This window comes from Molothrus aeneus, chromosome 32 (assembly GCF_037042795.1).
Source record: "Molothrus aeneus isolate 106 chromosome 32, BPBGC_Maene_1.0, whole genome shotgun sequence".
Classification (NCBI taxonomy): Eukaryota; Metazoa; Chordata; class Aves; order Passeriformes; family Icteridae; genus Molothrus; species Molothrus aeneus.
Genome location: NC_089677.1, coordinates 558373 through 584802, shown reverse-complemented (window position 1 = coordinate 584802; position 26430 = coordinate 558373). Strand labels below are relative to the sequence as shown.

General features: G+C 39.3%; 1 protein-coding gene across 1 annotated transcript in view; it reads right to left on the bottom strand.

The window, feature by feature from the left end:
* ANO2 (anoctamin 2) overlaps positions 1-26430 on the bottom strand; it is a 148990-nt gene that overhangs the window by 111752 nt on the left and 10808 nt on the right. Inside the window, exons 4-7 of the mRNA XM_066568424.1 lie at positions 7080-7178; positions 2700-2851; positions 1172-1226; positions 607-655 (exon numbers count right to left, since the gene is read on the bottom strand). Coding sequence (XP_066424521.1) covers positions 607-655; positions 1172-1226; positions 2700-2851; positions 7080-7178 — 355 coding nt within the window. The remainder of the gene's footprint in view (positions 1-606; positions 656-1171; positions 1227-2699; positions 2852-7079; positions 7179-26430) is intronic.

Below are 26430 nucleotides of genomic sequence, written 5' to 3'. Positions count from 1 at the left end.
CCATGATCTCACAAAGGGTGAGAGAAAAGAGTAGAGAAAAGAGAATATGTACACCTGTATAAACTCTGAACTTCAAGAAAATTAAATAAATTCTGAACGTCAAGCTCCAAGTATTTCAGCATTATCCCAAAAGTATCTTCAAAACAGTCATATTTAAGTCATATATTTCACTAGGCAGCTCAGGGAGGTAATTTTTAAAGCTGAAGCAATAAAAATAACCTGGAAAGGTGAATTATTCAATTGAAATGGCAAGAAAAATATGGTCCTGCAAGAAATAATACAACATATTGCAGTTGACATCTGAATTTTCCAAAGCAGATCATAGAGTAATCAAATCCAATTTTATAACAATTCATGAAATGTGAGTAGTGTGCCAGATGCTGCACCTGTAGAAATGAAAAGCCAGCTCCCATCACCATCCAAACCACGAACTATAAATTCTGATTATATGCCTCAGAAAAAAAATTTCGTTCAATCTCTAACTTTTTTTCTTTTGGGAAGATGTGCCAGCATATTTTGTGTCCTGCCAGAAAAATCAATATTCTGTGAGATACCTACAAAATTCCTTTCAAAAGAACACCTCTAATTCTCTTTCCTCCACCTTACCCATGCTGTTTCTGGTCTTTGTAGATGTGCGCTTCAAAATTTCCCTCACCTGCAAAAAAGAACAGTGGGATAACACACAGATCCTTTTTAGCATGAATTTCATAATGGAATTAGCAATAAAACAAAGTTCTAAAGTAGGTGGTTTCTGCCGTGTTCATTTGCACAAATATTTAAATCATTTAGCAGATTTTATGACTGGATTATCTGCCCTAACATTTGTGGGCTAAAGCCTGCTGTGTTGTGTCCTTATAGAAGTATTTGAAGTATAAGAACTATATGGCAGGAAATCTAGTTAAAGATTAGGAGTAGGGCTGAAAAGAGCTTTGAACACTGAAGAGGAGTCAATAGCTTCCCTGCAGAGCATTTCCCACTCCTGCAGCTCCAGAAAGGAAGTCCTTATAGACATATGTCAGGAATTAGTGTTCAGCAAGAATATACAAATGCATAAATTAATGAAAACAGCAAAGCTGAAACTAAAACACTCCCTGTAAATCCCATTCTAAACCCCACTAGCAAATCCCACTCAGGACAAGAAGACACGGCTATGTTATTTTTACTAACTTACTATTCGGCTGCGGGTTGCATTGTCAAAAAAGGTATCTTTGTCTTTGATGTTATACCTAAAACATTGAGGAAAAAGAAAATCAGCTCTGTTTTAAGACATGGAAGCAACACGTAAGACAACTTATAAAATTCTAATTTAGAAGTCACTCAGAAACCACAGCTAATCAGAAAAGTAGATGTTTAAAGGGAATATAGATTACACAGCACAGCATAACAGAATGTGCTATGTAAGACCCAATCATTCAGAGCTCTACCAGGATTGCACTGATGGTGGGCATTCATATGCAAAATTACTAGCTAATATAAAATGCCTTTTGAGGAAGAAGAACCTCTCTATTGTTTACAGAAGATGACCTTTTAATATTTTTCTTATAACATGCCCTCAACACAATAACATACTGAGGTTGTGTTAGTAAGTTTCAACCAGCCTGATGCAGATATTCATTACTCTTTTCTTGGCCACTAAACAGTCAGCATTTCACTTGATTTCAAGTAACTATTCCACCACAATTATGCCTTCCTTTAAACCTCAAAATCATCATATGTGAAATTAGCTTCCCAGTATATTCTCCTCCATCAACCACCAATTCTCCTCCATCTGACTCATATTCAGAATTAATTAAAATTGTCAGAGGGCAATAAATGAAATGGTGGGTCACTGTATTTATTACTGAATTTTATTTATCGGACATAAATACAAGGAGACACCCATAAGGAAAAAAAGAGTGTTTCATGTCAAACTGGGCCCAGAAATATTATTCTGAGTGAAAGAGCTGACATAAAGTACTCCTTAGCTGCATATTATTAGCTGAGTTTTAATTGCTACAATGAATCTATCAAGATGGAAAACACTGCTGTATTTCTACTAGCTCCTGCTTTTTTCAAAAGAGGCAGTAATATCCTTAACCAAATAATCAGGAATTTGTTGGGAGGATTTCTACATTTCAAGCTAAACATACAGACATTTATTTGATGCACTGCTTTCAGTGCCTTATCCTACAGAAGTAAGAGGAACACTGGCAGAAAGTCTCTGCAGCTTGTATTTCTGTTAATCCACTGAAAAACTGACAATTTTGGATGTTCCCTCAGGATTTCCAGATATGCTTGATGAACTTCTGAATTTTGACTGAAATGTGGGAAAAAGAAATTACAACTCTAAAATGATACATTCCAGCTTTCTTCATTGTCCATTATCACTGTTGAGTAAGAAATGACACAGACTCACCAGAAGGCTGGTTTGCACAGCAGCAGCTTTAACACAAAAATTCTCTCTTTTTATAGACTGATCCAATACATTTCACCTGAGTGGCTAATTAATAAAAACACCTTTCTTATAAACAATCTTTGAGAAAAACAGGAAAACAGAGTAGGAAAACACCACCTGCAGGTTGTTTATAATAAAAAGCTATCATCATTTCTCTACAACTCCCTAAAATTTTCACATGTCCACTGTGAGAAAACTTATCCGGTTTTCTCACTCTCTGACCAGGCTGTCACATCCACAGTCCATCACATTTTAAAGTACTCACAAATATATTTTCTCTCTGGAAAATGGGTAGGACAAGGTTTTCATCTTGGTATTTTCTTGCTGTGGCACCTGGGGTTGCAGAGGTTCAGTGAATTTGCACCATATTTCATTTAATGTTTTGAGTATTCCATTTTCTTCTGTGATTTCATACATCTGAAGAAATAAAACTGTACATTAGTATGCCCCTTTCAAAATTACACTAAAAGAAAGAAAGGAAAATATAGGAATATTAATCCCAATATTTCCGGGTGGGACGTGCCTGGCCTCGTCTGACCCTTGCTGCTGGACCAAAGGCGGCAGCTGTGGTGTTTCACCTCAGAGATACCTTTGGCTGGCTGGATGCTGCAGCTGGGCACTCGGAACAAATCCAGGCATAGTAGAAACTCAGTTTACTTCTGGTGGAAAAGGTTCAGGGGACGGTGAAGAGAAAAAGGAGAGGATTCTGCTGTAGAGTTTTAATCCAGAGTTTATTCCAGGATGACAGACCTCTGAATCTTGTAACAGCTCCCAACAGAATCCAGACCGCATAGGATTAAGCCCGGGGACAGGGGGAGGGGAAGGGACAGGTGAGGCAGCAACCAGGTGGGAGGAGGGGAAGGCTCAAGGGATAAAGACACTGGGACAGGCCAATGAGCCCGGACCTGAGGGGCATCTTTTGAACTTCTGCCAACCACACTACAACCCTGCTGGAATGTTAAGATTGATGGACAGCTCTCAGCAGGAGGGCAAAGGGGGAGGGGAAAGGAGAGATTGGCACACCTGGGGGGTTGGGATAGGTGAAACAGGAAATGGCATCACACTGCAACAGGAAAAAAAAATAATTTGCTGTACACATATGTTTAAACCTGTAATTAAAAGAAGTGCCTTCTCTGAAGACATATTCCCATATAACTATATGCACCTGAATCCATACGGGTTGCAGTTCCAAAAAGTTCTTTTCCCTCACAAGCTAGTTCCAGGAAAAAAAACCCTTAGAGCAGAATTATTAATACAAGAAAAAAGAAAACCAGTTCTTCACCCAGAGCTCCAGGTATGTGCTCTTCTCACAGTTAAACCACCTGTCCAGAAGGATAATATTAAAATATAATAATATTAAAAACTTTACTAAAATCCAGGGGAAAAAAACTAGTTATATATACTACCTTCCTCTCAACCACTAGGCAGGGAACCTTATAGTAGAAGGATACAGAATTAGTTAGCCAGGACTTTTCCTTTGTTGTCTGTGCCTGAGGTATGCTTTGTCCTTCAAATGCCTTTCTGCTGCACATGGTATGACTCTCTCCATAATTATTCCAAGTCCTGATGTTGGAATATTACGGATCTCATTTCCTGGCTCTTCCCTCGTGTAAATTGTAGTAACACCAAGTAGCTCCCATTCAGTAAGTACCAAGACCTTTGGGAATGGATTGAATGGGTCCTGCTAATTCCTTCAGTACTGCGGGATCAATTCACAAGGCCCCATGGACTTCCAGACATCTAGTGGATACTGATGCTCCCTTAAAAATTCAGTGGCCACAAATGGAAAGCCACAAACTGTTCCCACAGCTGCAGTTCTCTGCCTCAGGATCAGGCAGTCAAAGACATTTAATATTAAAGGCTGAGGCAAAAAAGCCCCCTTTTTTATCATTCCTATTTGTCAGGTGACCATTTTCAACAAGGATTGTTCCAATATTTTCCTCACACCTTCTCTTGTTATTAACATACTTTAAAAAGTCTTTTAATTGTGTGGCACAATACTGGCCAGATTGAGCTCTAGATAAGTTTTGGCCTTTTGTGTTTTCTCTCTGAATATGCAAACCACAGCTTTGTAAACTTCCTGTGAGGCCTGGCCTTGCTGCTAGAGATGCAAAATTGTTTTTTCTTCTCAAGCTCCACGAGGAATTCCCTGTTCAATCAAGCACTCATGGAGCACTCAAAAGCAGATTCCCAGGGAGCAGTGCTGAGTAGCTCCCTGGGTGGTTTTGAGTTTACTTTCTTGAAACCTAGAGCAACACTTCTGCTGACCTTTTTTGTTCTCATTAGAGTGAATATTTTAAATTCAGACATTTTATGGTTGCTGTAGCTAAGGCAACCTCCTACTATCACATATCCCATATGTCCTTCTCTGTTCACAAGTATCCAGTCTGGGAGACCATTTTTCCTAATTGGCTCACTGAATCCTTGTATTATCTTCAAAGTATCTGCAAAGTATTATCTTCAACACCCTTCAGGAATTTTTCAGACTTGCTTGTCACAGCACTCCCAATTAATGTTTGCAAAGTGACCATTTCCCACAAGCACAAGAAATTTCTCCTGCTTGCCTATGGAATGATTCATCAATCCTACAGAACACTCAATGACATCTGCATTGTTTTCCATCCCCCTAACCCTCACCTAGAAGATGTCAGCCTTATAATCCCTTAACTGCAGCTATTCCCTTCCATACAGGACAACTCCTCCACCTCTCCATCTCTGCCTATCCCTCCTGAACAGCCTTTACTGCTTCCCTATCCCAGCACTCCAGTCACAGGATTCAATCCCCCAAGACTCACTAAAGCTGGAGACATCACAGCACTGGCCACAGAGAGGCCCTCCCAGTTGTTCCTATTTTTTTCCCATACTCATATTTGACCCTGGCACAGTCTCACTCACCAAAATAGCTCTGTTATCATATCCAGAAGTTTATATATAGTTAAAAGGGCTCAGAGGGTATCTTTGCTCAGCGTGCCTTATATTCTGAAAGATTATTTAAAACAGAATGTTTTAGGAAAAAATATTTGTAACCAATTCATGTTTAGAGGTGGATTAATACTTTCCCCTGAAAATGCCTTTTTTGAATGGTTTAGTATGATCCTTAAATAAATAAAAATAGCATCACAGAAAATTCCTAAGGTGCCTTGACAGCAGTATTTTTTATCTTTGAACAGAACCAGAACTTTTCTTTTAGCGGTTACTGAATGAATTTTTTTACTTTATATGGCCAAAATACAAGATTTCAGTTTTTTCAAAGTGGACTTCTTTTCTTTCAAAGGAAATTCCTCTTCCAACTGTTTTTAATTTCAAAAAAACACCCAAACCCTAGGATATGAATAGAGCTTTTCTGTCAAGCTTGTTTCTGGTAATGCTGCCATTTCTGCAGCTAGAGATAAGAGAGGATTTTTTTATTTTTGGAGATAATAGAAGATTTTTTTCTCCCAATCAGAGGAGAGAGGGGGGATGCAGAACTGTTGTGAATGAGGTGGGTGCCATCAGAGATTATCAGCTCCTGGACAGCCCTTAACCAGGTCAAAATGATGGCAATACTCATCAATTAAAATAGTGTAAAATTTACTTTGGTGCATCTGAAAGAAACTTGGATGAGAAAATTCCCATAAGAGCAGAAGGAGGGAGAAATAAGTAGGCACTAAAAATGCATAAAATGAATTAATTTTGGAAGAGATCGAAGAGAGGAGGTAAATATGTAGAAAGTTTCTAGGAGTACTGTAGCTGTCTAAAACCTACTCATTTTCAAAGATTGATTGGAAATATCCTTTTATTTTTCCCTGGGATGCAAACACATTGAGAGTATGCAAGATTGATTTGGGCAGTCTTCTGATAATGACATGTTGTAACAGCATGAAATGTGAACCAGAATGAAGCTTTTGGTGGGTTAAAGCAAGATGAAAAACTCAAAGATCAACATAGTGGGAGAAAACAAAATCAATTTTTCCTTTATTTCTAATGACAATGCAAAGAAATAAATGTTCTTTAGTGCAGTTGATGAGTATCACTAACTAAAAGCACAAGGCAGTTCCCTTGACTCTAGTGGAGTTGTTAACCAATGGACTAAATAATTTCAGGAACACAGATTGGGGACTTTGCTACTTGGAATTTACAAGGTTTGCCAGCAACTCTTCTGAAAACAGACAGAAAATAAGAGTTTGCTGAAGTTTTAGTGACAACAGCCAGATCTGAATTCACTAAGTCATTGATACCACCAAAACAGATTCTCTGGGAAGAGCCTCTCTCTCTTTGGAGAAGTCTTAAGACGGTGACCAGTTTCATACTATCTTCTACACTACCCCTCATCTTTGAGAGAATTTCCCTGAAAAAAGTCCAGACAGCTCCTGCCTTCTCAGCTTTCAAAGCCCTCCTTAACACTCACCTCTGTCATCACCCTCCTGAATGCAGTCCATCAGCCAGCTGCCCTCTGTGGCCTTTAAAAACCCCTTTGGAAATCCCGTCTTAAATATAGCTCTGAACAGTAAATCATCTCAAAAGACTTGGAAATGTGAAAAAATAAGTCTGCAGTTAGTTTTCTCTGATTTTTGAAACAAAAGAACTCCATGGGCTTCTATACATTCAATGATGATTCTGATCCTTCAATCATAAAACATATTGATAGAAAATGGGAGATATTTACCTTTTTAGTGGGCATTTTTATTTTAAGGAGTTCTGCTTCTCGACTGAGGACTTGCCAAGGCGCGTGTATACGGACAAAACTAACTCCTTGGCTCTTGTTCTGAAACATAAAAAAAAGGGAAAAAATGTATTTAAATATTCTTGAATACAATGCAGTTCTAATATCTCAAGTTGTCAGCTCCAACAAAATCATCCAGCAGCAGGCAACAATCACAGCAAAGTGACATTTTCCTTAAAAGCTGAATCTTTTATGCTCTAAAATCCATTAATCTACTGCCTGCAGTGTAGCTGTGTGTGCACCAGGATGACATAAAGCTACAGGTCCAGATTTTGGAATTATGTAAACGAGAAACGCCCAAGATACCGCTTTTTTTGTACATTGATATTTGAGAAAGGATCTGATTTCTTTAGTGGGCTTTTGTGTCCATCTGAACCAACAAGATAAAATAAAATTATCCTGCTCTGGGTGGACTTTGCTTTAGTTCTCATTTTCCATTTTGCCCAACTATTTTCCAGACACTTCATCAGATCAGTGGTTCCTTACAGCGAATCAGGCCCAACATTTGTTGCCCTAAATATCTGCAGTTAGAATAGCGAACCTAAAGAAAACATAAAAATTTAACTTCTGTAAGAGATATGAGCCTCATGTTTATGTAAATGATTGGTTATGCTGGCCAGAAGCATAAAATGCCCAAAGCAGCTTTGGCACAGCCAGTTTTTTGCAAGCCATGCAAAAGACGTCCTGGTAGCACATTGGAGCTACAGAAACGAACCCTGAGAGCAGAAAGTAGCACCCCTGAGAAAAACATGAAAATTAAATGAAAGAAGGTTCAGACAGCATTTTCCTCAAGGCACACAAAGAAATTGTACCAGTAAATCACAGGAATAAATGCTTGCTGTGGAAATGTAGGAAAGAAAAGTTGGGAGGGAGATTAGAAAGTGAATATCAGAGAAATCAAGGCAATGACCAGCTGTCACACCATCTCCCATACTGCACCTCCTCTTTGAGGGGATTTCCTTGACAAAAATCCAAACAGCTCCTGCCTTCTCAGATTTCAAAACCTTCCTGAAAACTCTCCTCTGCCATCATCTTCCTGAACACAGATTGTCAGATGATATCCCTTAGAGAAAGGCATGGAAGTAGACACAAGAAGATATTCAGGAGGAATTTCTTCACTGAAAGGGTGGTTAGGCATGGGAAGGGGCTGCCCAGGGAGATGGTGAATCCCTGGAGGTGTCCAAGGAATGACTGGATGTGGCAGTGCTCTGGGCTGGATGACAAAATGGTGACTGGTTAAAGGTTGGACTCGAAGATCTTGGGAGGTCTTTTCCAACCTCAGTGATCCTCTTATTCAAGGCTTCATTAAAGCCAAGATTAATGATCTTTGTGTGGCTGCTTCCATCTTTATGTAAACCCCAAACATGTGTTTGCTGAATGTGTTCTTATGCTTCCTGATTAAAAATCAAAAATAAAAAGTTAGATGGAAATCCTATGATTAGTGCAGTCACTTTGCTCTTATTTCCCCTATAGGTGCAACATGAATGATAAAAATCACTCCCTCACCTTCAGCTAACATTTCTTCAGTGGACCGATGCTATTTTAAAGAGCAGAAAGAGCTGCAGAATCTCTCTTCCACCAGTCCACTGGGGAAGTCAGCCTTAAGAGAAGGAAGGAAAAATTTACTGGGCATGACCAGATGTTCTGGTAATCATTTGCTGAAAATAGATTAATAACAGGTGAGAGGTTACATTTCAGTGGGTGACGATCAGGAGTTTCTTCTGAGCTTTTGGCTAAAATCAAGCACATGTCCCTGTCTGGGGGATTATACTCCATGTTGGCAAGAGGAATGACAGTGTGATCTAATTGGTTGTTTCCACCTCGGGCTCATATGACTACACAGATTGCAAATAAAATTAGGCAAATAATTTGATTGAAGAGACCAGATGAAGAATATGACCCTTGTATATTTGAACAAAAATAAATTGGAAAGTTGTGCTGTTCATGAAGTGATAGCAGATGATGAGGAATCAGACCATTACAAATCTTTTAAAAGATTTAAAATCACCCCATGATGGGAAATTGAGGTAATTTTAATAAACACTAATGCAAAGTGAATAAAGTAGGGAAAACCAGACTAGGGGGCTCCTGCTGCATGGTAGTCACAAGATGCAGAACAATGGGCTGCTGGATATTCACCTTGGGATTACTAGAACCATACTCCCGTATCTTCCTAACATTCAAATTAATCAAAGAATTTTAAAATAAATTTGAAACCAAATTAATATCATAGCTCAAGAGACAAGCAATCTAGCTCATTTTCTATGGGCTCTCCATAATAAAAACCTATAGGACTACTCCTCTGGTTAGATTCATTTCCCCACTTTTCCAGGCTTCACCTGCAGCAGTTCCAGGTGTCTTTAAATGCCCTTTTTTCCTTATGACATCTGGCAAGGATCTGCTCAATTAACTTATTCCCAGAGGGTTTCTTGTATTGCAAATATCTCCAAAAGTTAGAACTTGCTTTTCTCCTTGCCAGAGTGGATTTATAACTGTTTACTGGAGACACCTCCTAACTGCTGTCCTCTGATTAATCACCTGAAATGACAATTGTGCACATGCTCATCACTTTGATCTAATGAAATGCTGTCAGTCTTCTATTTTGAATGCTCAGAATCACTCCTGCTGATTCACTGTACTCTGGATGTGTGAGTAAAGCCAACATGTGGTGCTGGCAAACATTGGTTTTGTTAGACCATTCACTCGTTATTTAATACAGCCATCCTTAATCGAGTCCTTTTTCACTTGCTGCTGATGTCCCACAGGACTTTATCCTTGGCTCTGCAGTGTTCCATGTCTCTATCACTGCACTCCCTGATTATATTATCTGAATTACAAAGTATTCCTAGGCAGATGACAAACAGATTTGTCACTTTCATGATGCCTTTTTTTTTCCCTGTCAAATCTATATTCCATATTACAGAGTTCTTCCAATAAGTTTCAAGAGTGGAAGCTTTTTAATAAATTAATTCAGAATTATTCAAGATATATTTATATCTTGGCTGCTTCCCTGTTTTCTGAAGCTGAATTTGGTTTTCCTGTTTCAATAGGAAAGCTCAGCATTAAAGTCAAATGGAAGAAAATCTGGAAGGTCTGCTTTGCTTTTCAATCAGCACATGAAGAAAAATGTATTGAGTATTTCTTTCAGTTTATCATGATTCTTAGTAGTCTAAAGCAGGGCTTTAACAGCAGCCTATATTGCACTTTTTCTGTCTTGGACTGGAAATGTATGGGCTGAATAAAATTCAAATTTCTCTAAAGGAGATTTTTCTATCTTTCCTGACTTAACAGTAAAACAAATGAGGACCTGAATCAGCTGCAAGTCTAAGATTTATTGCAAATTTATCACCATCAAGGCCACAGCAGAAAAAAAATATGTATGATAACAACAGAAGTTTTCATATAGATATATATAAAATGATTATTCTTTTTATTGAAAGCTGAACATTCTGAAACATGGCTAGACAACATAACTAAGCAAAATTAAATTTATTTAGGCACCTCTAACACGAGCTAAATCATACGGTACTAAAGACATCAAGTTTGTCAGTCACTATCAAGCCAAGAAAGGGCAAAACCAATGATTTGATTTTGGAAGAGCCCCAGGCTTTTTTTCTTATTTTTTTTATAGTGAGTACACTGTTCCTAGGAACTTTGCAAATACAGAATTCATTGCTAAATGCTACAGCTTAGTAAGTATTTCTCATCATTTCCTCATCATGAAATCACTAATCACTCCATATTTAAGGAATACACTTTATAAATAACTTACATATTAAATAAATAGTTATTTTAAAATACTTGTCCAAAGGAAAAAACAATCTGCTATGTATCTTAACAGGAAGAAAAAGTAACACCAAAGGGTAGAAAGAAGCTGAAAATAAGTCATTAACTAATGTCTAAGGGGGTCCAGGGAACTGCCAATCTTTCTAATGATTTTTTTTTAAATGTGCAGAGGAAATGGAAAAGGCATAAATCATGTAAACTTATTGGGAAAAAACCCCAAATAACGGAACTTTAAATATTTTATTCTTCAGTGATTATTCAATGGACAGAAAAACACTTGGGAGCAATATTTTAATGGCTCCATTTAATATAATGAAACAACACAGGGAAAGTGAGAATGAAACAGTTTGCAATGAGGAAAAGAAAAGACAGATCCTATTAGCTCAGTAAAAGTAATTGTCTTCCCATTAATTTCCTCACCAAATGGATCCATCATGTCTACAAAGGCAATTGTTCAAAATTAACATCTGCTCTCCTGATACCAACCCTGGAAATTGAGGTAAATACCAAAGTGATGCAATACTGCAAATAAAAAGCAATTTATTGTTATTATCCCAGAACTGTGGTCACCTTCGATTCACAAGAGCAAAGCCAAGTGCTGAGCTACTGGCCCCCAGCATGGGTAGCACTGGATCGCATGACACAGCACTGCCAGATTCAGGCAGGGAGTGTAAAAGTGGCTGTGTTTTCTGCCAAATAGATTGAATTTCTATCTGTGAAACAGTGTGTTTCTGTTTCCAGAGCTTTGTGTCCAAGATACAAAATCAGTCAATGAGAGTGTGGGCCTGTTCCACTAGGAAAAGGAAGTGCAGAGCACCGGTCCAGGTGAGACAACAACACTCATAATGTCCTGACATGGACATCTCAGTCCAGAGCAACTCCCTGCTCATGTTAGCTTATAGGAGAAGCTATATCTTATAATTGTAGGCTGGTAATTTAATACTGCCTCTTAGTGTATGAAGACAATGGAACTTCCCTTTATCAAAAGCCTTTTGTGAAGATAAATATGTTCCAGATTGAGAAATGCTCAAATAAGGCAATAAACTAATAAGACAGTATGGCTATATATAATGCATCCTGTCATTTTCATATTTGCCTTCACAAAACCCTTTTACCCTTACCAAACTTTCCCCTTTCTTTTTCCATTATTTCTCCAGGGTGTAGATTTACCTCAGTGCGTAGACATGCTCAAGACCTTAAGCAAAGCTGCAAAATGTACACATTTTGACAGTTTACTTTTCTCTTTCTTAATTTCTACCGACAGTGATGGTGTCAATATCTTGTTTATTTTGCTCTCTTACTCCCACTGTGAACACAAACAGTTAAAGAATATAATAAAGAACAGAACACCCGGTCATGAAAAATCTGGCCAAAACACCTAAAAAACCCTTAAATAATCTCAATTTCTTAGGTAAAGCACTGTGGAATGAAACAATTGGCTTTACTCATCCTTTGCAATGTTTCCTCATGGCATTGCAACCTCTCCAACCAAAATCTTCCCACTCAAGTACAGACAGGAAATGTCTCTGAATGGAAGATGATACAGGAAGCCTAAAAACACAGGTGTGCTTCCCCAGAGAAGATGGAAATTTTTAATGGCAATGAAAAATTGAATGAAAATGAGCTGCCAGAAACTCAAGCACAAATGTAGAATATATTGATATATCTGCCAAATAAAAAAAAAGAAAAAACCCAGGGCACAGGCCTGTGCATTGTTGCACTGTTCAAAGCAGGATCTATATGCAGGTGACTAACAAATATGCCAGGATTGTCATTCATTTTAATTCATTTTAAATACACATTTTGGATTTAAAATTACTGCACTTTCATTGATATTTTCCAAATGTTTATCTCTGTCCACTAATCACTACAGCATGAAAAGTATGACTTTCAAACATAAAGCAAAATCATCTCTAATTATTTACAATAACTTTATCAACAAATTTTTCCTGTGTCAATGACACAAATTTCTTGCTATGAAGGCCTGGCACAATTTCAACACATCTTCTGAGACTGAATACCATAAATAATAATAGTAAAATGTAAAATTAAGAGTCTCCTCAGCCAAATCAAACTGCCTCACAGAGGAAGGGAGGACTGTGTCTTCTCTACCACCTCCTGTATTTAGGTAGTGTCAACTGAAAATCACGTAAGCAGCTGGCCTAGCTACATTCAGTGCCAAATTAGCTAAAAAATAAGCCAATATTCTGTGAAATACATCATATCAAACTTTATTATCCATAATAAAATCAACAAACTTCTTGAGGCCAAAGAGTTAACATTTAAAAGGGCAAAATGTAATTCCTCTTGAGGGAATGAGTCTCACTGATCTGCACAGAGATTTATGGCCTAAACAATTTTCCAGATGAAGCAGCAAGATCATGGAAGTCAATCTTTAGACCAGATAACAGGCATGTACCCAGTGGGGGGATTAATGAAACAGAGACTGAACCCTCACTCTAGCAAATTAAATTTCAAGGAAAAAAAGGATTTGGAGAAAAAAGAAAAAAATTCAAAATACTTAGGACGCCAATTTGAAAAATCAGAGGAAAGGTACTTGAAGATATTGCTTCATTCCTTCATAGCTGATCAACAATCATATGAAGGGATGATTCAATTTTGTCTTGAAAGTTTTAAAGTTAAATTCGTTCTCAGCAAATATACTTTAGAGGGTGTTCTGTAATTTAAAAGTGTTAACAGATGGTCCAAAGGTATTCAGTTTAAAAAGAGGGTTCTCCTAATCAGAGGCTACAAGCTTTCCCAGGATGGTGTGGCCCTTCAAGGTCTCTCTCTCCAAAGTTCAGTAGCAGTAAAAGGAAGGTTGGCTGTATTTGCAGGGGCCTGACTGGGAGAGGATTAAGATGAAGATAATCAAAGTATCTGGGCTGGTTTTTTTTGCTGGAAGGAAATCCAAAACCTCCCTGGACATCTACAGCCTCACTGCAAACAGGGAGAGATGGGGGAGAGTCAGGGGCAGTACCAGAGTATCATCACGTGACTCATTTTGGATAAGGCAACAGGTCCAGGGGTGGAGAAATAATGAGTGAAACAAGAAGAAACTGGGTAGGAGGAGAACCTGCACTGCTGGAAAAAAATAAAAAGTCACTAAGGGGATTTTGCAGTGTTAGCAGTGTCCAACAGCAGCTTAAGTGGCCTGGAGAAAGATAAAGCAGATGAAGTTTTTCAGGGAAGCAAGGATAAGGGCAGACTCTGAAAAATTATAGAAAAGCTTTGTAAGAGCCTGAACAATGGCAAAGAGCTCTCAATGTAAATCAATATAAAGCAATATCTGTGGGTTACATCTAGATTCACATAATAAGATGCTGGGCTCTGATTTCACCTATACTGGTCAGTAATGACAATTTTGCAACAGCAAATCCTTTAAAAAATAGCAGCTCAGTATTTTATAAGAGCCACGAAGTAAAGCTTACATTTTATTAGGAAAGATACAAAGACTAAGAAAAAAACCCCATTCAAACATAGCAGTATCCACATCTTGAACTCAGTGTGCACTCTCTGCCTCCTCACCTCCAAAGAGACAAGTTAGACCAAAAATGGGTTCAGAGGACACACAAAAGCCTTGTTATGGCATCTACATAGAATCACTGAAAAGACTGAGACCTTTTATTCTGGAAACTTGAGGCAGTTATCGTGGAATTCTATAAAACCCTGCATGATAAGGAGATGGGGTGTGGATGGACTGCCTGGAGTCTCTTTCAGAACAAGCACTACAGGGCCTCAGACAAAGCCAAATTAAAAGTCAACAAAAGGACATAAACATCAATGCAGCAAGGAAGTGCCTCTGCCTTTTGGGTGCAAAAACTGAATAGTATTTTAAGAAGAAACTGTGCCAGACTTTGGGAGAGAGATCCCCAGACAGTTCCTAGGTGGGCAAACAACATCACATGGGGGAAAGCAGCTGAGTTGGACATAGCTGTCACCAGGAGAACATCAGAGCAAAAGCATCACAAAAGTTCCATTCCTGCTGTTTCCTAAACATTTTACCACTGCAGCTGTTGGAGACCCTGTACTGCACTGAGGGAATCTCTCCCACCACAGGATCATTTCATGGAAGTATTGCCAATACCTGGAGAAGCAGGTCCCAGCCAGCGAGGCACAAGCCTGCTCCAGATGAAATGTGGAGATGTGGAGCTGAAGAGTTCTGCTGGGTGTTTGCAGACTCTGCATATGATTAGAAGGCAGCAAAAGCAGCAGCTGCAGCCTGGAAATCTGAGCGATTCATCAAGCAGAGATAAATAGTTGCTAGAAATGTTGCAGCTGAGAGGAGCACAAGAAGCTTGGCAAATGGGCTGGGACTCAGTGTCCAAGAAATACGTCACTCATAGATGGAAACTGCAGTGTCAGAATATTTCCGTAGCTCTAGGAGATCCAGCACCCTCAACTAATGTGGTACCAGGGCTCAAAACAGTACCTTCCCACAGGAGCATGGTAATCACTGAAATCAGCCAGTAAATGGACAATATTGGATTTTCAGGAATGTTAATTAGCCAGCATGTTCTAGTGATCTCTGCAGAATGTGCTGAATTATCAACACTTTTGAAAACCATGCCTCAATACACTCAGTTCACCAAAAATATGGTCCAGAGGGAATCACTCAGTACATATCAGTATTACAAGACATACTTTTTTCATCCATCCTGGCAGTACTGCTCTCAGCATGCCCTAAACTCTGTTGGCCGGATTTAGCTCTCCATCACCATAAATTCAGAGTCACTTTGACAATAGAAAAAGTAGACACCAGCCAGTCAGAATATATAAGTGCCAGTTTGCTCCTTTGTAACACTAAAAATAAAGGAGGATTATTAAAAAATCAGTTGTCAAATCATTATAAAAGAAACACTAATTTCATTTTCTATTATGATTCTAAGAATAAACTAGTCAGCAAACACCAAAATACCAATGTTTGCTAAAGCTTGACACATTGAAAAGTTGTAGGTTATCCAATACATTTCACAACAGCATGCAACAAAAACATTTTAGTGAGATTTAACTTTTAGCTTGGCATTGAAATATGACAATTTATGTGGAAAAATGAACAAATCACTTCTAGAGACACAAGGGTCAAGTGGGCTATTAACTTTCAATTACTAAAAAGATAATTAGCAAATAGAATGCAGAATATGAATATTAACCTGATACACCGCCAAAGTGTTTTATGCCATGAGAGAAATTAATTAGCAATGGAAAAAAATGTAAGATGTGTTATTCCAATCCTGGTGGCATCACACAAATTGAAATTTACAGGAAATCACTACCTGATTTTTGTAATAAATGAGGTGCTATACATTGATAACAGTAAGCACCTTCCATCTTCCACATCTTAAAATCCATGTTATTTCTCATTAGAAGTACTCTGCATTTTGTCATTTTCATAAATATTTTTGCTTGTTTTATATCAGCTCGCTCAAAATCATACATTAACACTGCTTGCACTCATGCCTTTAAAAATATATATGCATTACATCACAATAAACATTTTTGAGCTTTTGTTTTGGCATGGTTCTGTCATATTTTTCCTCTACTTCTACCATAATGATTTTCTGCTAAATATTAGAAGTTTACAAAAGGGAGACCAAGCAACAAAGCCACAAGCACACTATGCTAGGCTGTGACTTAATCAGAGGAATATATGCTCAGCAACAGAACACCTAAATCACAGAATCATAGAATGGCTTGGATTGGAAGAGACCTGAAACATCTTCTTGTTCCTACTCCCTGCCATGGGCAGAGACACCTTCCACTATCCCAGGTTGCTCAGAGCTCCATCCAGCCTGGCCTGGAACACTGCCAGGGATGGGGCAGGCACAGCTGCTCTGGCCAACCTATGCCAGGGCCTCACCACCCTCACAGGGAAGAATTTTTTTGTAATATCCAGTCTAAACCTGCTCTCTGTCAGTGTGAAGCCATTCCCCCTTGTCCTGTCACTCCTGGCCCTTGTCAAGAGTCTCCCTCTTTTCTGTGGGCTCCATTCAGGCACTGGAAGGCCAATGAGGTCACCCCAAAGCCTTCTCTTAATGGCCCTTAAACACATTTACTTTCCAATGTGGTTCCTTCTATACATGATGACAGTGGCTCATGAGTGCCAAGTCAAAGCTTTCAGAAACCAGTGGGGAAAACAAAAACTTATTTATATTACTGTCATTAAGGCCTGCAGAATATAGCCATGACTTTAAAGCCCTGATGCGGTCACATACTTAACCTCACATACTAAGAGGATACTTGGAGAGCATTCACAAACACATAGGAAGCGGTTTTTGGAGTAAAAACTCCTATGCCAAGGTTTGAGAGCTTTAGGAAGGTGTTCTCCTGAGGACTTGAGAGATTCTTTGCTTGAGAAAGAACCTCAGGACACATTCTCATAACAAACTACCACAGCATTCACTGTCCTCTGGCCTGGCATCACCTGAGAACTGTTGCCTACATGAACTGTTCAGCATGATCACATTTCAAGTGACATCATTAGGTTTATAACAAAGGATATATCAGGACTGAGATCAAAAGGGAAAAGTGGGAGGGGTTTGATTTTTTATTTCCCCCCCCACTTGTTTTGTCAGTCAGCAGTAAACAAAGATGTCTCAAGCAAAACTTGAGTCCATTTGGAGGGGGCATGACCAACTCTGTCTATCAGTATCAATTTAATGCTGATCACAAAATGCTTTTAGTTCTTGGCATGCAGTAAGGAGAGTATTCAGAGATGAGAGATTTAATCTGCAAAACTTGGAGCAAGAAAAACAAACAAGGAAAAAAATCAGCAGATTTAAGCAGCAACTGGCAAATGAAAAGAGAGGAGACTAAGGCATGAAAAATTAGATGCATATTTTAGCTCGCTAAAGAAACAATACAGAAAATTGTGCCTTTGCCTTTCATAACAACATATCCATCCTGGCACTTCTATTACACAAATATTGCACTTGTGATCAAGGATAATTTAAATAATTCGTGCACATGATGGGAAAACATTAAAATATAATTTAAATTTAGCATTCACTATTAAAAATATTGATTGGGGCTTTTGCCAAGGAATTCACACATCAATCATGGATAACTGAACTGATGTTTTGGCTGAAGCAGGCTTCAACTGGAACATTCATGCATATACAAAATGACCTCTAATACTGATATTATGATTTTGGAGCTTCCTCAAATTTTGCTTTAACAAAGACTATTAACTAAATATTTGCAACATGTGTTAGGTCTTTTCAAATATTTATAGAGATGGTTTACAAAAACAAATGAACCTATTTGCAATGCTTTCTTGACTAAAAGCACAAACACACATAGGTTTGCATAACTCTGGAAGTCTAAAAAATGCCTTAATTCCCCTTAAGTCCACATGTTAGTATAGATACATAGATATAGATATAGATAGATACAGATATAGATGATATAGACATAGATAGATATAGATATAGATATAGATATAGATATAGATATAGATATAGATAGATATATAAACACAATTATTTATAACCAAATTAGAAACTCCTGCTTGAACATTGCCCCTCCAGGGAAACTACTCTGGTTCAAAGCTTCTCCTCCTGCCCCCACCAAAGACTAAACACCATCTGGGCTTTTCACATTTCCATTTCCACTCCAGCAAACTTTGCCTGCTTGCAATTAATATATCAATATATCAACATCTAATCATGATTCATTTGTCCAACCCAGGTTTCTGGAGAAAAATAATACCAAATTCATGGTGGTAATGCACCTCTTGACACTAACTGAACAAAACAGATTGTTAAGTAATATTTAATAACTACAAAATTCTACATCATTTATTAGGCATATGATTACTAACTAAAGTTTTATACTTTCTAAAAAGTGATCTATAATAAATACAGCTGTCAATTGTTAAAAGGCAAGTGGCAGAATAACAACACAAATTTTTTGGGAGGAAGAAAAGCTGAAGATTTACATCAAGTGTGTGGAGGTAAAAGAAAAACATTTTCAGAACAGAAGCTGTGCAAAGCAGATTTTCAGTTGTGGTAAATAAGTGTAAAGATAAATACAGACATGCTGTCAAGGGAAAACTTTCAATTTTTCATTCTCATTCTCCTTCACACAAACGATTTCACACATTTGTTGGCCAGAGAAGCTGTGGCTGCCCCATCCCTGGAAGTGTTCCAGGCCAGGCTGGATGGGGCTCTGAGCAACCTGGGATAGTGGAAGTTGTCTCTGCCCATGCCAGGGGGGTGGAATGAGGTGGTCTTTAAGGTCCCTTCCAACCCAAATCATCCTGGGATGGTAGGATAAACCCATTTTCCAGTGAAACAACTTAGCATTCACATAGTTTTCACCTCCACTTTTTGGCTGTGTTCTGTTCAACAATAAAGGAGATGAAAACAGGAAACTAGAACTGAAAGGAACCCAGATAGGGTGCCAGGGAACACAGGAACAGGAGGTCCTGTGCCCAAAAATACCTTCAGTCTCATGACAGTTTTTTGGCTAGTTAAGTTTGATTCTTGTCTCTACCCTCATGTATTTAACATTTTAAATTGAAAAACAGTAACTCCTTCTAAAAGTAGCAGTTTTGACATTGACATGGAGAAAGACACAGGTATGAGTCAGGCCAGACCTCACTCCAGGAACTGCAGGAGGTAACAGCAGCTCCTCAAGCTCCTGTCATTCCTCTGAACAGGCAGCTGAGAGTCAGGATGAAATTTGTTCTTCAAAGGCACCTATCCTTTTATACTCATTATACAAAAGTGTATCTGAATACTGGCACCTGGATATGGAGAGTATCAGACAATAGGAGTTTACCTTGTCCTGCTAGTACTTGAAAGAACCCTTAGGCCTGTGCTCAGAAAATGCCAGCAGCTCAGGGAGTGATCCTGCCCCTCTGCCCAGCCCTGTGAGGCACATTTGGAGTGCTGTGTCCAGTCCTGGGCTCCTCAGCACAGGAGGGACAGGGAGCTCCTGGATTGGGGCCAGTGGAGGCTGAAGAGATGATTTAGGGCCTGGAGCATCTCTGGCAGGGAAAGGCTGAGGGAGCTGGGGCTGTCCAGCCTGGAGAGGAGCCCCAGCTGAGAGGGGCCCTCAGCCCTGGGTGTCCCTGTCTGCAGGGAGGGCTCCGAGCAGGGCCCAGCTCTGCTCCAGGGGCCCAGCAATGGCACCAGAGGAACTGGCAGGGACTGAGCCCAGGAGGTTCCACCTGGGCAGGAGGCAGAACTTCTGTCCTGGGCAGCGACCGAGCACTGAACAGATTGTCCGGAGAGGGTGTGGAGTCTCCTCACTGGGGATATTCCAGACCCCTCTGGACACAATCCAGTGCCCTGTGCTGTGGGATGGCCCTGCTGGAGCAGGGAGGTGGGACCAGTGACCCACTGTGGTCCCTTCCAGCCTGAGCCAGACTCGGATTCTGATTCTGCCTCTTTCATTTCTTCCACTTTCCCATCTGGTTTCAGGGGTCCAGGTAGCAGTAGGATGCCAACTGCCTCAATTCCTGGATTCAGCTTACAGCTTTTGATGTATAATCCCTTGGCTACACTTTTTATTATGGTTTTAATTACATTGGAGTGCTCTGTAATTATATATGCCAATTATTATCTTTGATAATTAGCACTGACATGCACAAGTGAAGGAATACATTTTAGAGCTGCCTATTAGTCTTTTGTGGTACTTAAAGTTCTACAACATTAACAAAATTGTTTTTACATTCTAGTTACATTTTCATCTTCTTATAAAATAATGGAAGGGAGAATTGCTAGGAGCACAGTACATGACTACAGAATTGCTATACTGATATCAAGACGGTTACCAATCACTACATTATAAAACCACACCTACTTTTAAATACTAAAATGAGCTGTCTTTAATAACATCATCTAGAAAGTCACCTGATAGGGGGGGTCTGTCCTGACAGTCTGAACATTATGAAGATATGGAAATTAACAATTTACAGCTGGATCTTGCTAAAAGCATTCTTTGTGCTGACTTTGTGTGAAGAGTCTTGTCAGTTGGCAGCCAGATGTGACAAAACATCCCTAAACCAACAAATACTTTCCAGGAGAGTCACTTGTGAACTGTGGTTCCCAGGTGAAAAACAACAAGAGGTCCCTAGTGGTGCAAGCTGTGTCTTAGGTCGTTACTGTGGTGTTCTCAGGTGCATCCTGCAACACATCAGCTGAAAAGTAAAGCAAGTACCTTAATGAGCAAACTTTGGTGCCTCACTGAAGCTGAACTTGGCCAGTTTTGGGTGAGCAGTTTCCTAAGGACAGCTTTGAAATAAGGCTTTGAAATAAAAGACAGACTAAGGGAGGAAGGAAATTTTGCACAGAAGTTCTTGAGAGAGAAACAGTTGGGAAGTATGAAGTCTGCATGTCCAGCTGTCCCAGCTGTGGATTTTCTCAGTGGAAAAGATCACAGACCATGGAATAATCTGAGGTGAAAGGGACTCATAGGGGTCATCAAGATGTCTTGGATGTTGTGACTTCATGTGGACCTGCAACTGATGGCAGCTGATGAGCAGCAGGGAAGGGTGAAGGGCTGACTTCACACTGACCAAAGATACAGTGGCACCAAGAAGTGGCAGGATTTCCAAGATTTTGAATGTGAACAGTGGAGGGGTCTTTTCAAGAAAAAACAAAGTAATTTCCTCTTAGTAATAAGAACAGGTCACAGAATACAGGATAAGGAGAAAGAGCTTTGTGGACAGAAATGGAGCACCCTGTGGTGGCCAGGTGAGCAGCCCTGCAGGAGACTGGAGTGAAGGGACAGGGGGGAATATGCAGAGGCCAGAGGCGGGTGAGCAGGTCAAGCACTGGTGAGGTAAAGCAGGTACCACTCATTGACCTGTGAAAGCTGAGCAGTGCCACTGCAGGCAGAGCGTGAACATGATCCAGTGAACTCACAGAGACCTGCGACAAGCAAGGAGCGTTACCAGGGCTGCAGGGCACCACAGTGGGTTGACTGCACTGTAAGAGCCTGAAAGTACCCTTAATTTAACAAGAAAAACATGGTATGAAATTTCCTAGATCCCACGTACCAAAATGTGTATACTGAAAGGGTGGAAGAGCCTTCCAGTGACCTTCCTTAGAGACACAATCTTTAGGACATTACTTTTGTCTTGATGACCTTACAGGGCTCAGTGGCAGTTGAACATTTGCACATCTTCAGAGGCAAGCAAAGAATGATCAGTCAAAGCCTGCAAAATAAAGTATGGAATATGAGAGTTGGAAAAAGAGCAGGAACATAAGTGATTTCCAAGACAGGTAAACTTACAAATGAGTGAGGATAATGGGAATGAGGCAAGCAACAGATAGAAACAATGACATTTAATCCAGAAAAACTTGAAAACCCTGTGACTTAAAAGACATGCATGGAGTTGAAACTTTCAAAGCATTAGGAAAGTCAAGTCATCCTTCACACTCTGTAACCAGTTTAAAAAGGAACAGATTTAGGATTTTGAGTGACTTGAGGAAAAGTCCTAAGTATAGGATGGGCAGCAATATCCTTCCCCATTTTGAAGTGATTAAGGAAAAATTACAGTAGTTTGAAATAACACTTTGGAGGTGTCAGCATGGAGTTCTGCTTAAGTATTTGCAAGATCCTGAATATATATATTATATATCTCTGAAATGTTAATTTTTCTTTGTATTACTAAATTACTCCAGCTAAACCACAGCTGAGCTTAGTGAACATGTAGACAAAGGCTGGAGAGAAATTCCCCATGTCGTAGCTGAGACATGACTAAGGCAAGTGCAACTGGGCTCCTCTGGAAGAGAAGGATGCTGGTATTTTTCCAGAGTACTGCATTAGCTCCAGCCTATGGAAAGGAATGACCACCTCTACATTTCCAGGAAAATGCTCCTATTGGTGTCTTGTTTTTTCCCCTGAAAAGGTTGCTGTTACCAAAAAAAAAAGAAAAAAGAAATATTAATCCACATAGCTGTTCAGTCCTTTTCCCACCCTAGCTACAAGTAACTCATTCTCTCCCAAATATATTTTGTGTATTTATTTTACCAAGAGACGTCTTATGAAACTCCAAGATCATCTACCAAACTCCATCTGCAGGATTTCCTTAAAAGTACAGTGTATGGGTGTCAATCCTTTTATTGATTTTATAATGTTTTAAAATTATTATAGAATCCAGGAATTGAAGGGAGAAGCCAGCAGAGAACCAATTAGTTAATTCCTAGATGGCAGAGCTTAAAGAAAACATATCCATTATCAACATATACAAACAAACAAACAAAAACAAACAAACAAACAAAAAAGCCCCCCAAAGAAACAACAAATAAAAATCCATGCACCTGTTTAAAAGAAATAATTTTGTCCAAACATTTGGTTTCAGGGATGAAATCATTGTTACATTAATGCTGACCTAGAATAACTGCACAGAAATTTCAGGATATTACAGAATGTAGCACAATATTACATAAATCAAGATCTAACATGATTTTTTTCTTTGGCCTGATACTGTGAGCACATACCTGTACACAAAAGAGGTTCAATAGAGGTTACACATTTATCAGCACTGTCTACCAAGGAGAGAACCCACTCAGAAGGGTAAATTTTCCATGCTGTGCATGGGGATTTAGCCACCAAACTCTCATTAATGCTAATGAGAGCCATGCAGCCCAATGCCACTCTGCTAAATTATTTTTTTCCTTGTAGTTCTATTCAGGACAAAGTAATGGCTGACCTGGGACCACTGGAATGACAGAAGCAACTCTGTGGTACACTTTTTACTGATTTGCCCTGTCCTATGACTTAACAGACCTTGCAATGACCAGGAAAGACACTTTGAATACAACTGGTGGCTTGTACATCACAGTTCCCTCTTTTTTTCAGGATGTAGCCATGTGAGACAGTTAATGAATTTTTCTCTCTATGACAGCTTCCCCCCACTAAATCTGTGTTCATTCACAGGAACTAGCACATAGTTGTTGGAACTCTGTCCCTACCTAGAACTTAGGTCTGCAAAGGATTTAAGTTTGAGCTGAAGAGGATGTTCTGATTACTGAGGGGAAATTACTTTGTTTTTTCTTGAAAAGACCTTTCCACTGTTCATGTTGAAAATCTTGAATCCAGTTTTCACTCCAAAATGCCTCCCTCTCAAGTACAATATAACATTTGAAAATGTACACAATGTAAAATGTCTTGAGACATTTCTTCCCTACATGGAATCATTCCTTTCCTTCTCAGTGTCTCACTTCCTGGAAGAATATTGGTTGCCTGTCTGAGCATAATGTCATGATCAACATGACATTATAGCAACTCAGATTTGGGCAGAATGACACACACGCAGCCATTAGAGTAATCAGTAAAGCAAGAAGAGCTCAAAACGTACAAGAATCCCACAACCCTGAGTCATTATTTACATTACCTTTCCCTGGACATGCCAAAGAATAGCAAATTCCACCCCCTCACTCACCACACACACAAACAGTTGAGGGGTTTTTTCCCCATAAGATAGTCCTATCCTGCAAGGACTAATTTCAACTGTCAGATATCCCCCAGCCTGTAGATATCCCCCAGATTCCCTGCTAGAATCCATTCCTGAATCTGAGAAGGAAGAATGACACCTTATGGAATACCTTTTCATTTGTCTCATTGCAGACAGAAGGAAAAAAAAAAGAGAAAAGAGAAGAAGAGAGAGAGGGGCACTGTCTCAGCTCAGATCCTTTATATCTACAACATAAAGCAGTACATAAATTTTTATATATATATGTATATGTATAAAAGCAACATATTGAAAACAGGGAACACTTATCTACAGTGTTGCATCTGCTCCAAAGCAAAATTCTCAGTGGCTCTGATTTAGGCAAAGGATTTTTCATGAGGTTGTGAATTCATGGCTAACCAGCAATGCCTCTAAAAAATATAGTGATATCACAGAAAAATTACCCAACCATCAGAAAGTCAATAGTGAACACTCCTTTGGCACCAAAGATACCTGCAGGGCTGTTTGCTGCTAGAGACAAAGCAAGCAGTAGCCTGGGGACAGGAAAGCAAACAAAGTCCCATTTTCCCTCCAAAAGAAACCCTGAAAATCAGGATTTTTTTCCTGTGACAAAGAATAGGTCAGGGTTCATTAGGCATTGCAGGTGGGGCAGTCCTCACCCAGCACCTCACGTCAATAACAGCAGCATGACCGCTGCCATTTAATAGCTCAGAAAAGCAATGAATCCCAGGGCCAAATTCCCCGAACTATCTCATATTTTACTACTTTTCATGAAGCTGCTATTCAAGCTGCACTGGCCTGATTGCCTTGGAGAAATTATCACTATTCAGCCACCAAGCCTCCTCTGTAGGCACTGTGGCAGCATCACATCCCTCAGGGCTTCATGTGTCACCCTTCAAAACCTCCCCAGGTATTTAATTTACACATTAAAACTTCTGCTGCAAATGAGAGTGCTGATAATTAAAATATTTTCAGGGAATCATCTGTGAACAGGCCAAGAAGCTGATTTTGTAACTGTGCATGCCCTATCCTGCAAGTGTCCATCCCCCAGCAGAGATGTATGAGCCATTCCCTGTGGGCTTCTCATCTGCCAGGCAGTTTGTAGGAATTGAAGTAGTTCTCCCAGAAGGTGACAGAACTCAGGACACAGAGAAATGAAAACACAAATTCAGGAGGCTATTGGCCATTACTACCAAGCAAGTCTGCTAGAAACAGCATTACGTAGAAAATATATGTAAAATTAGGATGCCTCTGGCCCAAATCCCATTGTAAATAGCACCAGCATATACAGCCCTATTCTACCTTTATCTAAAATTCAAGATATTGATGACTCCATTTCCTAATCTGCAGACAAATGATGACATTTACTACTGATTACCCAAGAGCTTTATAAATGTTACTAACAAAACATAGATGATTTTTGTACTCCTTTTCAATTTTCTCTGAATCTCTTGGAAGCCTTTTTGACTAAGGTACCTCATAGCTGAGCACCAAGAGTCTGGATGGAAATTAAAAGTGAGTCAGTCTGCCCATTCATCTATTCAAGCCACAGCACAGTTATTAAAAAAAACCCCAGGATCTATAATATGGATTTTGAGCTTTGACAGCACAGCCATTCTACTTAGCCACCTTTTATTATGGATCATTATTTTATTGATGATTTAATCACACTTAAATCCCATGGGGCTACTTCAAAATCCTGTCTAAAATGGAGACATAATTCCCCCTTAAATAGTTAATCAACTTGTCAATATTTTCATCACATTCACTTCACTACCATTGCAAACCTTGCCTTGCCTGTTCAACTTTAATTTTATAAGAGCTGTGTATTACATTTCAGCTCCATATAAGTAACATACCGAAGCAGAACATGTTTTAGCTAATTAATGCTTCTGCAACTAGAGTCACTGAAAAATATGCATCAAATATTTATGTAATTGGCTACCCAAATAAGTAAAGCCTTGTTCTGAGTGCTGAGAGATTGAAATACAAAGTCCAAAGACCTAGAGCACAAAAGACCCCAGTCTTTTTCCAATGCTCCATTACTCTGTATCCTCCTTGGCTTCAGGAGGCATTCAT